The following is a 14,916-nucleotide window of genomic DNA, read 5'->3' on the forward strand; positions in this document are numbered from 1 at the left end:
AAATGACTGAGTGGAGGTTATAAATTAATGTTATAATATTGACTGCACTGGACTTACGAATTAAATTTTGTCTTTCTGTCAAAATTCATGGATAATTTTATTTTTGTTCTGTAGTTAGCATCATTAGCATTTACCTGGTGTTTTAAAGAACTTCTTATAAAATTGATTACTGTTCTTGTAAGATATTTATAAATGAACACCGAAGCTATTTAGAGTGGTAAAAAGTCTAAAATTTCATACTTGTAGATAGACCTTCGGGATATGAAGTGATGATGTTGATAGAAATTGTTAAAATTATAAAAGAAAGTTGAAAATATATTCTCTGAAGAAGTACAAGGACTTTCAGTGGTAATTAAGGGAGAAGCCTGTTGAATCAGTGGGACATAGAATTGGTTCAACTGCTGGTCTCATACCAGTTATCCCTTACCCCACAAATGCGAAAACAACTCGGCTCGGACCGCAATCATTTTTATGGGACCCACATATATTTTTGTTTCATTCTATCACCCTATGTGATGAAGAAATAGTTGCTGTCTGGGGTAAATATTAGGCCTATTGTAATTTTAATTAATAATCAGTAAAAATAGCAAATGAACCAGTTAAGAAAATAATTTAGTTTGTATGAACCTGATTTTCTAGCATTTTAATAAATTGCTATGAGATTTAAGTAAAGTGTCTTAATTTATGTTTTTGGCAGCCCACTAGTTGCTAAGAGGGAAATGTTCATAGGTCTTCAAAGATTGGTAACACCCAATATAGTCAGTAGAGAATAGTATAGAAATTTGTTATAATAAATTGTGATTATTTACTTCATGCATATTTAGGTAATAACATTAAACACTGTGTTGAAACAAAAGACTTGGCTCATTCATGGCCTACTATATACTTTTGCACGATGTGGCAAAACAATTTGTATGTGTTAACAACATGGCAACCTGAAGTAGCATAATTACACAGCTTTAATAGATCTGATCACTTAACCTTAATTTTTTCAGACATGAGGGCAATATTAGCTTTTGTGCAGTGTTTTTACATCCTATAGATGCTCCCATCATACCATCCACTTTAATAACTTGTTTTTGCTACGTGTCTTGGAAATTTCAGAGAAGAAGTCAATGAAAAGTTTATGGATACAACAGATGGTACTTTCTTGGTGCGAAATGCATCAAACAGAAAAGGAGAATATACTCTAACTGTACGTAAAGGGGGCACTAACAAATTGATTAAGGTCCTTCTGAAAAATGGCAAATACGGCTTCTCGGAACCATTTAAATTTGATACTGTCACAGAGCTGATCCATCATTATCGCACCACATCCTTGGCACAATACAACTGTATGCTGGATATCAAATTGCTGTACCCATTGTCACGAAAACAAAAGGTAAGAATCATCATCATCGTCATCATAATATGGGAATATGAATTTAAATCCATATGCTACTAAGCTGCTAACCAAACTTTAATTCTGAGGTTTAAGAGTTCAATAACAGGATCAGTTGGAATGTGTGTAAACCATGACACTTATTTTTTAAGGGAGAATTGTAAAGGGTTTAAAAGTGTCTGTGTTTCTCTGCATGATTATAAATATCATTATTTCTCCCATATTTTCTAGCCCCCCCCCCCCCCCCCCCCTCCTGCCTATTTACAACTGTTTCATACACATATTTCTCAACTACGCTTTCATTTTTCTTAATATTTGCTTAAATATAACCCAGTTTTCTGCAGTTTGTATTACTGTTTACAACTGGCCTTATAATTCCAGGTCCTGGATCAATACTTGTACATCCTTTGTCTACCAGCTTATCTCTCCAACTTCTACTTCCCACATATCTCAAAATATGACTCTATTCTTCCTCTTTACTGCAAATAGGACACATCCCTTGATCAATATTTCTCCTAACACCCTTTAATCTCCACACACCTATTTTCCAACATCTATACCTCTCCTAGCTTCATGGGTGCATAATTCCTTCTTCCAGTTACTCTTCAGTTCATTGTAGAATGCCATTGATCTAACCTCTCTCATGCTGGCTTCCATATTATTTCTCTCGATATCCACACATCATTTATTTACTTCACTCCATACATTTTTTAGGAATTCTTCATACCCTAGCATGAGGAAAGAACATTTTCTAGGCTGATTTTTCGGTTTGTCCGCATGATTGAATTTTACAACTGCTGGAAGAATGTGGATGAAATTTGGAATGGACATTAGGCCATTGGGGACTAACCCCAAAATCAAAATTTTCAAGTTCCTTGCATACATGAAATGCCAGCATTGTGGCAAACAAACTTGTGAGATTCATTGTTTCAAAACAAGTCATTCTTGCACTAATGTCAAACAAGGCTGCAGTTGTATGTTTGGCTGTTCATGTGCTGGTAATTATAATTTGGATTTAATTAGATATTGACTTCATGATTTCGGGAAGGTACCCTGAAGTGGTATTGGCTGCCGACTGGGTGGGGGGAACCCTGTAGGTAGGAGAGGGAGGGCTGTGGGGGCGGGTACAGCATGCAGTATTGGGTATGATGCTGGGTGGGGAGAGTTGATATAGCATATGTGAGGAGAAATAAATCAAGATTACAGAAAAGGAACTCTCTTTCTAAATAATTTCTAACAGTGTACTTATGCAAGAGTTTATTTTCATGTGTATTCACCGAGGGTAAGGTAGGAAGATTTTGAGGGTTTCTGGAACTTTGTGCTTTGATGTGTAATCTGTATAAGTGAAATATTTTGGCTCTTTTCTATACCAGATTTTTGTAAATTACCTACTTTGAATTTCTAATTGTATATTACTAGCATGTAATTTATGTAGCTGTTTTATTTGTGTGATCAGAATTAGTGTATTATCATTCCTTTAATTATTATTGTAAATAGGGAGCCTAACATTTCCATGAAGTAAGGCCATTATATATTCTTCCTCATTGAAGCAACTTTGATGAATATAATTTTTACACTGAATTCTTTTGAATAGGGACTTGAGAGTGCCATTGTAGGTGACCCTGTATCGGTTGCTGAGAAGCTTATGAATATACACAAGGAGTTCACAGCCAAAGTAAATATGTATGATGGTTATTCAGAAGATTTTTCATGCACAGATCGGGATATTTGTTTAAAACAACATGTCTTGGAGGCCTTTGAGGTGACTGTGAGAATGTTTGACGACCAAATTTTCTTACTGGAAAACTTCCAAAAGTATACACAGGCCAGTGAAATATGGAATGCACGCGACACCATTAACCTTTTAAAGTGTCACCTGAAGAGTGTCAAAGATTGCCAGAGACTGGCAGAAGATGAGCTGAAGCAGCAGTTTGCATTCAGCCACTCCATAGAGCGAGAGATGGTCTCTTTAAAGCCAGACATAATACACCTCTTCAAGCTCAAAGAGAAATATGAGGGGTAAGAAAGAATTTGGTCACTTCATAATAATTATCATTAAAGTCACTATTGAATTTTTACATAATAGTAGTAAATGATGCCATATATAGTGACAAGCTTTGTTAAAATGACTTTATACATGCCAAAGTTGGTGTAAAACAAATGTCCATTTTTCAGCAAGTTTGAAGAAATGTAATGGATAGCAAGCAACATAGAGTAAAGTCCAATGTAATGAGTACAGCCTGTAACAAGAAACCAGTTTTTGCAGGAAATTGTTGTGCACAGTCAATGTAAGATTTGAGGTTTTCACAGCGGTGAGTATGAAGATTTCTGTCTTCTGGGTTGTTGCGCTGTGTAGTCTGGTCGATGTTTACCAACGTTTCAGAGGTCATACTGCCTCCGTCATGAGGGCAATGAATGTGGGTGGGTGGGGCGGGCTAGGTTTATAGGAGCCGGACCGTGGGTGGATTAGCCTGCCCCTAGCCAATGGGAGCAGGTGTCAAATCCGGCGTGGGTGCGGACCAATAGGTGCATGTTTGCGTGTGTGAGAGAGAGGGAGAGAAGGAAAAAGAGAGAGGAGTCAAAGTGCAGCCCTTGTGAGGGCCTTGGGAAGTGCGTCCGGTGGGACATCGGGAGTTGAGTGGATTGTGATCAGGGCCCTTAACACCACCTGAACCACCCAGACCACTAACCTGGCCCCATTTTCAGGGCCCTGATCACGGAGGCAGTGTGACCTCTGAAACGTTGGTAAACATCGACCAGACTACACAGCGCAACAACCCAGAAGACAGAAATCTTCATACTCACCGCTGTAAAAACCTCAAATCTTATATAAGTTGTATTGTTTTGCAGGTGGCTAAGGCAGCATGGAATGAAACAGCAATATATTTCGCAGTTTTTGATGGCCAATGATTCTGCAGCATCCTTGAAATATTTGCTGTCAGATGCAAAGGTGAATGCTTTGCCTCAGGAAAATGAGGGGACTTGGCTTCTGAAGGACTGTACTCGTTTGAATGCAGAACACTTGCTGGCCCGTCATCCTGATGGAACGTTTCTTGTCCGTCCAAGCCAAACTGGGCAGTATGCATTGTCCATTGTGTAAGAGATTTCTGTGTCTAAAAATGTCTGATTAGCCATTGCTTCTTTCTCCATTGTTCTTTCAGTTTCTGCTTTAAATGAATATCAGTGCTTTTCATATTGACTATGTGCTGGCATTAGCAGGTATAGATGAGTCTAGAAGCATCTGACTAACTAATCTACTCAATGAAGCAGAGTCTTTCTTGACAAGATAATGGAATGCTTAGTTAGTTGAGAAATTCCCCACTCTATATTGAACCTGAAGTTTCATTACCATGTCCACAAAAGCCCACCACCAGTCACTAAAGTGTGAACACAAAAACGGCATATGCATGGAGCAGAACCCTCCTTGAGAAACTTGTTACCTCTGCTCGTAAAGAAATTTCCCACTTTTTAGACACTCCAAAGGTTCATTACTGTGCTCACAAAATTTGTCAAAATTCCCTAATCCAAGGTCCTGTGCAACATTCTGTGACATGCTTGATTTTATAGTAAGGAGTTGTAAGCGCCTTGCCCAACCACCAGGCTGTAGGACCACCTTTTGCTGCTGTCCTCAACTGCTTATTCAATATATTTGCAGCTATCCCTCATATCTGAAGGATTTTCCTCCATCTGCAATGTGAGGTTGTGCATTCTGTTGTGACAGGGAACGCACTTAAACATAGTCACTGCATTCACTACACACTGAAATTTATTCACTTTCTCCATAAATTTATCACTGTTTACTCACAAATGAGTACAATTACTTTTTGTTTCACACTTTTCAAAACAAATTTTATGATTGTAATTAAACTTTATAAGTGAATTCTTATAATGTGACTATGGTAAAAAGACTGTGCTGTAGGAGGCATGTCATAGCATGCGTGCCACTACTGGCAATAACTGTGCTATATTTTTACAGTTGTATCTGCGGTGTTGGTTCTCTGACGAAGTCCGTGGTTGAGGATCGCCATGTTTTTTAAAGAAGGCATGTAGTGTGGACTCATGATTTCTTCTTTCTTTCAAAATTTCACGATAAGGCCTCATGGCCTCAATTGCGTAAGAGCAAACTCACATATGCAAAAATTTGCATTTCGCAAACAGCTTTTACCAGTTCATCGATCTCATTGGAGCAAATTCGCGTTAACGAAACATACGTAATTGCAGAGATGACTTTATAATTTTTATTGAAAATCAGTGATGTAAGAATTATGATTTAGTGTAAGAAGCAGTATGAGAAACATTATAAAACGTTATAAATAATAGTAAAATATATTCCTTTCAAAATCAGCGTTATTCTGAATCCTACCAGGCCAAAGTAAAGTTACAGAATACAAACATACGTAGACTTGCTAAGCTGCACTGACAACTTCACAACTGTTTTAACTAATTTTTACAATATCTTAACCAGATTTAACCTACGTAGGGCAGTCAAAAAGTTCCCGGAATTGTGGTATAGCACTGTAATGGTAGGACATATGGCAACACTTACCTAATCACTTTCAAAGTCGCCGTCGCATTTGACACCTTGCTGGTTGTGCAGCAATTCCTCGCCGATAAAAGCATTCCCGTCATCACCCAACCACCATACTCTCCGGATCTCGCTCTGAGTGACTTCTGGCTGTTCCCTACTCTGCAACCATGGAGGACATCAGATCGAACGCGAAGGCCAAACTCTGGAAGATTCCAAATGAAGCCTTCCGCCGGTGCTTCCAACAATGGCAGGATCGATGGAGCAAGTGTGTGTGTGTGTGCGTGCGTGCGTGCGTGCAAGGGTCCTACTTTGAAGGTGATTAGGTAAACATTGCCATATGTCCTACCATTACAGTGCTATACCGCAATTCCGGGAACTTTTTGACTGCCCCTCGTATAATTTTAGCATTATTTGAAGAAGAAAAAAACAACAACAGGAGAATAAGTAATTGTCTGAATGCGATGTCTTCAAACATATATTTGAACTTGATGGTCACATGGGTAGGAAACGTGTAATTCAAAAGGAATAAATCTGTGAACTGTGTGTGAAAGTGACTGACAAGAATCTACAAGAATTTTACTGTCACGTTGTGTATGTGGAAAGGAATGTCTTACAGTGATTCACAATTAACTGTACACCCTTGCTCCTTATTTCCTGCTTGAATAGAAGGGAGGGCTTGAAGATCAGGGTTCTTAATTCACCAAATAGGTAACAATAGATGCAGACAGTGTTATCATGTTTACCTCTATGTCTTGTATATCTCATTGGCAGCATTTTGTGTTCCTGAATTTGATCTTTATATATGACAAACCTTGTATTTTAACCCAAAAGTCTTGGCAAATGTGTGTTGCATGTATCTACCAGTAGTATTCTTCAACAATGTAGTCATTATAAATCTCTTTTAATATTAATTTTTTGTGTGATTTCAGTTGCAATGGTGTTGTGAACCACTGCATCATTTTTCAGACTGTGCACGGTTTTGGATTTGTCGAGTCTTACACCATATTTAAGTCACTGAAGTCGTTGGTGCTTCATTATGCTCAGAATTCACTGGAAGAATATAATGATTTACTTAATACAACGCTTGCTTACCCAGTGTTTGGGACTTCACTAAAGCAACCTTTGCTGCCTCCAAAGGAAAATTCAAAAGAAAAAGCAAAGCATGATAAAGGCATACAGAAGCAAATTGAAAAACAGAAGAGAATTCAAGACCAAATGACACAGCAGGATTCTGATCAGGAGTCACGGCAACAAGATCAAATAAAAGTGAGTCGCATAAGGGGATATGTATTGACCCATCCACGATGATGGTGTTCCTCTTCTTTCCTCATTGTTAGACAGTCATCTGTGATAGAGGTTGTTGAAAGGAATTGCTACTGTACAATAACATTAATTCCACTGATTACTAATTTCATAATCTGAAGAGGGAGATGAAAATTAAAGAAGTAATTTAAACCAATCTGGAGTACAGTTAAATTAACCACGTAAAGAAATGCCATTCAAGAAGCATAAGTGAGAACATGTTTTTAATTCATGAAATTCTGTGCTTAGTTGAACTAACATTTTATAAAGTTAGTTGCTGCATTGATAAAAATTGTATGCATTTGACCATTGTTACATGTATACTAATGACGTTCATGACAAATACAGAGTGTCAAGTAATAAGGACAGAACAGTAATGTTGCTGTGAAAACATAACCGTCAATAACTTTACTGTGTGGGAAGTAAACCCCCATGTGACTGGGCTGCGAGCCAGACTTCAACTAAGGTGTGTAACAACAGCTTTCCAGTATACAGCCTTGATGCACACTCGACTATGCTGTGATGCAATCTTGATAAACGTTAAATCCCCTGGAAAGTGATGAGGTGATCAAGAGTAGAAAACTGCCTTAGGCCCCCCATACACACACAGTTTGGCCTTCCTATCGACCTTACAGGCAAAACTGTGACAGTTTGCCCTCTACCTTTTCTTCCCCATACACGCGCAGATAAACCGGCAGGCTGCATGCCACAGTCACAGTCTTCCAGCCTATGTTGCCGAGTGCAGTGCAGTCATGTTTAGTTGTTAAAACATGTCTACAGTTGATGAACTGTTTGCATATGCAGCTATCGCGTGTGTATTGCCCCCCCCCCCCCCCCCCCCAAAAAAAAGAAACCCACCAACAACAACAACGTAAGTTATGGACCAAGCTCTGCTTCAAAAGTGCCGTCATTTATTAATTTCTCTGCATAAATCCTTTGTTCATTATTTCCTAATGCTCGTAATTTGGCAGCGACATTTTTTGCAAAGAGGTCAAATTTGTCCTCATTTTTCACTTGAGCCAATCAATCGCCCACTGCCACCAATATCTGATCATTAGCAGACAGATTCTTTTTACGTTTGAATGAACCGCCGTAGGAACTGCTGGCGATGGAAGAGGTGGGACCGTGGTAGATGTCTGGACCAGTGCTGATGTTTAATTCTGCATTTACGGTACAAGTTTCAAAATGCCACATTCTTAAGAAATGACACACAACGCGAAACAGTGCTGAAGAACATGAGATAGCAGCAGCAACTGAGTGATTGGCCTGCCGGTATCGTCACACACGTGCGTTCCGCCTGTCACGTGCTACGTCCTGCAGGCAGAACTGATGGGTTTCCTACAGTCCAGCAGTCCAAACGATTGGCCGGCCGGCCGCACCACACATGAGTTTTTCCTTTCAGTCTTCAACTGTGCAGGCTGAACGGGAGGCCAAACTGTGTGTGTATGGGGGGCCTTAGTTTGGTGATGATGGAATAATTGGATTTCAGTGTGGTTTAAAATAAGAATGTTAATTGGTTATGGAAAGAAACGAGGTTAGGTATAGACACTGTGGTACCTAATGCTATGAAAAGTGGCATACATTTCTCTCTGGACTTTCTTCTATGTGTATGTATTAACTTTTGTACATATTGTGCATTTGCTCTGAAGACTACTTCTGGCAATGTATGTCTAGCGTTTTTAAAGAAATATAAGACTGGAAGTATGAATGTTTTGATCTTGTTTTCCTATTGTTTATTCATGTTATTTGTGCATGGAATTTAAATATTATTAATGGCACAGCACTACCAAACATTATCAGAATTGCATTATAAAATAGAATGTGAAGAAATTTAAAATTAAATGGAATGTAAATGTTCATTGTGAGCATTTATCACAACAGTACACTACCACAACCAACACAACAAAAATACAACATAATGTAACACCATAAGACAAGTTGGTAAAATTTTTTGCGTGATTTTAGTCTTTGGAGTCTTGGAGGTGTAGCATGACTGGCGTAAGTGGTTTATGTGCAGCGGGTTGGTAGTGAGGACGGTTTTCGCTTTTGAGGATGTTTATGTGCTAAATATATTTGAGTTCATAATGGCAAATATTAAGTCTCTTAAAATCCCATAATGCAAGAATCATTGCTGCAAGTTTCTATGTGCGAACAGTGATCTTTGTGGGCTGTTATTAGGTTACGGAATAAGAGCCTGGAAATTATGGGGTGTTCTCGTTTGTCGGTTGAGGTTATGTGTCTATGATTGTCGAGGAATGATTTGACAACTTGACAGGTTCAGTCGGCACGACCAATGAAATCAATGCGAGAAGGAGAGACAGACAAAAAGAACTTTTGCATTCTCTTCCTGTGAACAAATCGCATTGCAAGGAAAAAGATTCAGTAAAGCCAAAATTTGGTTCTTCAGTCTTTCGCTTCAGTGCTGAAAGATTTGTCTGAATCTGTAAGGTTATTTATTATCAGGAATTCTGAAGAGAAATATTATGTTTTGTTGTGTGTTTTATTCTGTGAACTGAATTACAGGTTATTCGACGTTAGAGAAAGACATCGATTGTGTTTTTTCTTAAGAAAGCGTAATTCTGCGTTATCGAACGCAGATCAGTTACACGAACATTTTGCGTTTCGTTTGTCAGCGAGAATCGCGGAATTCGCGCCGGAGTTAGGATTTTACACGACGAAAACTTCGCCGACGTAATAACGCGCTTTGGTTTCGTGTGTTGTTCCGGGCCTCGAATCCGTGTCGCTGTGTTATTTTTTACAGGACGGCGAACTCCTTGCACGGGCGTAATTTCCAGCAATTTTAGTTTTTTCAAAAAAATTATGAAAATGTCGAAATTTTTCCCATTCTATACTACCAGAAACGTTGAATGACACCCAGTCCATGCGAGACTCCGTCTGTGCAGCACCCAATCTCTGCTTCTCACGGTCTCGGCCGGGCTGGCCATGGGGCCTTTCCCGCGAAAGAGTTCCCGGCGACCGGCAGACCATTGTATCTGTCCCCTCTTCGAGGCCTGCCTCGCTCGCGGCACTGCGTTCTCAGCCACCCGTAAATCAGCAATCGCCGGTCGTGGGGGTCCGCAGGCCGGCAGTCGGCTCCTCGGGGGGGGGGGGGGGTTGTGGTGCCAAGCAAAGCAGAAAACTACCGCGCGCCGTCTGACTTTGCCTCAGAACGGGACCTGCTGACTACGACGCACCGCCGGACATTGACTCGAAACTCGACCGACCAAGTAGCATGCACCGCACTCGCGCGCACACACAGAAGCCACGGCGACGTACTTTATGTGATTTCTTATTATATTATGTTTTTACTCTTTTTTGATTCTACCAAAATTTCTTATTCTCTCAAAAATATATATATGCATATTTATATACACATGCGTATATATATTCTAAATTTTATTCTTATGTAGTCGGTATCGCCGAGGGACTTGTGCTGTCAGGCAACGCGGAAAGTAGCACGCACCGAAGAAGTTAGCCAGTCAGATATCACGCACCGTGTGACTTTGACTCAGAACACAGGCAGCCAACTACCACACACCGCACACAAACGAGACACGGTGAGCTGCTTGTACGTGATGTTTATTTATATTTTAATTTGGAGTTCCCCCCTCCCCTTTCTCTTATTGTTACATTCTTCGCACTGCGTCGTACATGGACGGTCGAGCTCTGCGGCTATGTCCCACGGTGCGTGGTAGTTAAGACAGTCGAGCAAAGTCCGTCATAAATAAATATGAATGTACAAAAGAAATGTATCTAATCTCGATGTTATGTGTACATGGGATATACGGATATCCGCACGTAGGAACGTTGAAACTTCGATATCAGCAGACGTGCGTGATTACACCAAACGCACTGATGATAATGTTTGGCATGTATTGCCTTGCGTCAGTGGTCCCCAACCTTTTTTTGCCCAAGGGCGCATTTGAGAGTTTATGAGATCGTGGCGGGCACCAACCAATTAACAAAGCCAAAGTTTCTTTTCTCTGGGCAAATAAGGTATGGACACCAAATAATACACAAAACAACACGACGTTTATTGATACAAGAAACCACGCAATCAAAGATACGTACTTTTATAAGTACAATTATTATTACTCAAGTGGGAAGTCAGTGTGATGTTTGGCACCGCATTTCAGCGGCCAGTTTTACAAATTTGGGAGAGTAGGATGATGTTGCTGCTCGCAATCGTCAAGATGGGCATTAGTACGTAGAGAACTGTGCTTTGATTTTATAATGTTCATGGTTGAACGGCCTTTATTATTCAGTATAACCTCTTTCCGTATCAACGCGGGCACCGCGTTGGGGACCACTGTTGTACATTATTTCGCCCTCACATCTTCATCAGTTATCAGAGTGATTATTCTCTTGTAACATTGATGTCACTGTTAGGTCAAGGTCATGACAAAGTCAAGACAAGATCGCCCCAATAGTTTGCCAGATAGAGGTCTTTAAAATTCTCAAGGTCATACGTATTTATGCCAAACGGTAAATACCTGATTGACCATACTCATGTCAAAATGAGGTCACGTATAGGTCAAGGAAGCCACGACAAATTCGGCCCAATAGTTTCGTAGATACTGGTCTTAAAAAATCTCAAGGTTATATCTTCTCACCAATATTTCTGCTAGCCAGCCACCCTAGGGCCACTACCCCAGTCGCACCCCTTCCCAGGGCTATCCCCTTCTTTGGGCCAACCCTCATGATCACCCCTACCCAAGATCGCCCCCCCCCGGGACCATCCCCTCAGGATCCCTTCAGCATCACCATATCCCAGGAACCACAGCATCCCCTAGGACCCAAGGATTCCCTGATGAACCCCAGGGACACTGCCCTCTAGGACCACGGCAGGATCCCCGAAGACAATCACCTCTAGAAACCCCTATAACCCCCTCCAGGATTCCTCGGATTTACCAGGACTCCCCATGACCATCCTAGTATTCCCCACAGATTTCCTAGGATCCCCACCAAGGATTCCCTACCTAGATCTAGCAGAATCTGCCACCAAACATTTCCAACAGAATTTCCCACGATCGCAACCCAGGATTCACCACATAATATTACCCACGATCCCGCAGGATTCCCCACCAAAAATCCCCATATTATCCCACATAGGATCCACAACCAGAATTCTAAACGCGGGGCCGCCACCCCCGCGCCCTAACCCCCCCCCGCGCCCGCGCCCTAACCCACCCCCCGCGCCCTAACCCCCCCCCCCCGCGCCCTAACCCCCACCCCCCACGCCCTAAACCCCCCACGCCCTAACCCCCCCCCACGCCTTAACCCCCCCGCGCCCTAACCCCCCCGCGCCCTAACCCCCCCCGAAGGGAGGTGGAGGCCCAGGCCGTTTCTTGAGCGAGCAGTGGCGCGGACCCGGCTCCGGACAATGGCCTGGGTGCCGGGCGCCTGGTGGCGGGTTCCAACGAACCGCCCGAGTCGGACGAGTCCAACTCGCACGCTACGCAAAACAGGACCTCGTGGGCGAGGCGAGTCGTTCAACTCTTTCGACTAACCGACCTGGCAACAGATCTTGTCTAGGGGATATAGCAAGAGCATAGTAAGATTAGGTATAATGAGAGGACCACTCAAAATTCGAAAATAGTACCAGCAACGAAAGCGCGGTAATTGATATGGAATAATACCAACCCCAGCCGCTAAGTGGTCATATGAACTTAAAACAAACCTCTTAAAGCAAAATAATAACTTGCGCCCTCTGTGGGGGACGGCGCTTTTGGTGGGTCCCGATGTTCCCGCACAGAGGACGCTGCCGTTTATTTTACGTTTTTCGAGCCTTGTTTTATTCTCTACGACCATTTACAGTCTGAGGCTGACCCTCCGTCCCGCGATTTGGTTTCATTCGATTAAATCATTGAGTTTTCGCTGCTCTTAGTGTTTTATTACTGGACGTATAATTTTATCTGCCCCTTAGTCATCTCTGCCGACACGCGGTGGATGAGTTTTTTATCTTTGCCTTTCCCAGCATGCTCCGCGAAACTTGTTTTCTCCGAACAAGTTGAGTTTTTTCCGGTTGTCTCCCTCCTGCTCCGGTACAGCGCGGATGTACACAGTCTTTACGTAAGTTGGGGCTTCAGTCGGCCATTTTGATATTACGTCTCAGCTTGTGTTTGGTTGAATTCTCGATCTATTCGAGAGCCAAAGAGTTGTTGAAGCTTTCGTGGTGGTAGTACGAGGCTCCAAAGAATGCAGGCGAATTCGTGATAGTGAAAATACTAACCGATTTTCTCTAGAAATTACAAACGTCTTTGAGTTAGATTTTATTAACCCTTGCACCATTGAAAATGTAATCCTGGAATCTGAAGCGAAAATAATAATAAATTCTTATTGTGTGGATTTCCACCTCTTTTTCCATTCACTGAACGTGTAATGTAAGCACAAATCGATGAAAATTGTAATATTGATTATAATTGACTCCTGGATTTGACCTTATCATAATGAATACAGATTTAACCTGGTCACATAGATAACGACCCTGACTTATCGGCATTTCTGTCTGGCGGCTTTACAGGTGAATTACGTCGCTTTTCCATGGAGAAAGTGGAGTGATATAAGATCGTCTATATATTTTTCTCTAGGACTGTGACAACGCACATGCGAGAGTACATGTGTCCTGTTGTGTGTCCGCGGGTGCTACGTCTTGTACAACGCGAGCCTACTTAAGTCATTCAAGGTGAGTTGCATGAAATATTCCGTCCTCTGAAGTAGAGAGTTCTGAAAGTATGTTGAGAGAAAAACTTATATTGCGTGCTGTTCCCGATACAACGTGACTTGGCCTACGTCACACAAGACAAGATGGCCGAAATGACGTTGCAACACTGAACTAAGTATTCTGAGATATTATTCTATTTTACGTTTTGATTGTTCTGTGATACTGCCCACGCATTCCGTCTCCTTCTAGGTCAGTGGTAACAACCACGTGACGCTCGTTCAAGACTTGAGGTTTACGGAGCGGTGAGGATGACGGCCGCTTACATCGTGAGGTCGCTAACACGACAACCCGAAAATTATATTACAGCAGCAGCGAACTAAGGACTCCGGTGAGTACAATGAGAAATTGTCAGATAATGCCCACTGATCGAGTTTCAGAGCGTACGTACAGAAGCGACGTAATTATAAATTCTTGTCATTATGTCTGCTTTGAGGTGATTGGCGGAGCCCTCTTCACATTCACGGTGATTATGATATCATCATTCTTCATCGCCGTCGTGAACCTCTGAACCAGAAGATTTTTCCACGTCTCGCTCCTGGACGCTGCTCTGTGACGTCGTCTGGCTCGAGACGTCTCAAACGATGAGGCACCAGCGAGCGATGGACTCGGGTGAGTACGGTGATGTATTATTTCGAGGTCGATTAAAAATTATAATGACTTTCGTAGATAGTGTTCTGTGGGAAATTAGAAATTAGTATGTCTCGACGGTAATGTAGTGTCTGAGTAAAACCTGGTCTGCATGGATGGGATTTCGCGAAGGTACCGATATCGCCAAAATCAAAGAATGTTTGAAACCCCATACGTACGGTAAGGAATCGAGTTCTTTTATGAGTTGGAAACAGAAAGGAAAAGTTACAGATCGTTTGAGAATTGTTGATGGGAAAGATTGGAAAAGGAGAAAATGCAGACAATCGCAGAGACGTGATGGACACGCACACTTGCGGTATGAGACCAGTTTCTTCGTCTCTCTTGATGTAAACA

The 14,916-nt window shown here is 41.6% G+C and overlaps 2 protein-coding genes across 7 annotated transcripts in view; both read left to right on the forward strand.

Annotated features, from left to right (window-relative positions):
• The window catches only part of LOC110831146 (phosphatidylinositol 3-kinase regulatory subunit gamma), a 34,087-nt gene extending 25,168 nt beyond the window's left edge, over positions 1-8,919 (forward strand). For all 5 annotated transcript variants that reach the window (XM_087343766.1, XM_022066812.2, XM_087343767.1 and 2 more), the window contains 4 exons: positions 1,105-1,381; positions 2,976-3,400; positions 4,232-4,477; positions 6,839-8,919. In XM_087343766.1, coding sequence (XP_087199892.1) covers positions 1,105-1,381; positions 2,976-3,400; positions 4,232-4,477; positions 6,839-7,217 — 1,327 coding nt within the window. In that variant the 3' untranslated portion in view covers positions 7,218-8,919. The remainder of the gene's footprint in view (positions 1-1,104; positions 1,382-2,975; positions 3,401-4,231; positions 4,478-6,838) is intronic.
• A 1,674-nt stretch (positions 8,920-10,593) lies between these two features.
• LOC147874732 (uncharacterized) overlaps positions 10,594-14,916 on the forward strand; it is a 206,041-nt gene continuing 201,718 nt past the window's right edge. Inside the window, exon 1 of one of the 2 annotated variants that reach the window (XR_015533844.1) lies at positions 10,594-10,768. The gene's annotated coding sequence lies outside the window, so the exon portion shown is untranslated. The remainder of the gene's footprint in view (positions 10,769-14,916) is intronic. The other variant, XR_015533848.1, reaches the window with a different exon arrangement.

Source organism: Zootermopsis nevadensis, unplaced genomic scaffold (genome assembly GCF_977971745.1).
Source record: "Zootermopsis nevadensis isolate Lab colony 2312 unplaced genomic scaffold, Znev_1.0 Znev_ptg000006l, whole genome shotgun sequence".
Lineage (NCBI taxonomy): Eukaryota > Metazoa > Arthropoda > Insecta > Blattodea > Termopsidae > Zootermopsis > Zootermopsis nevadensis.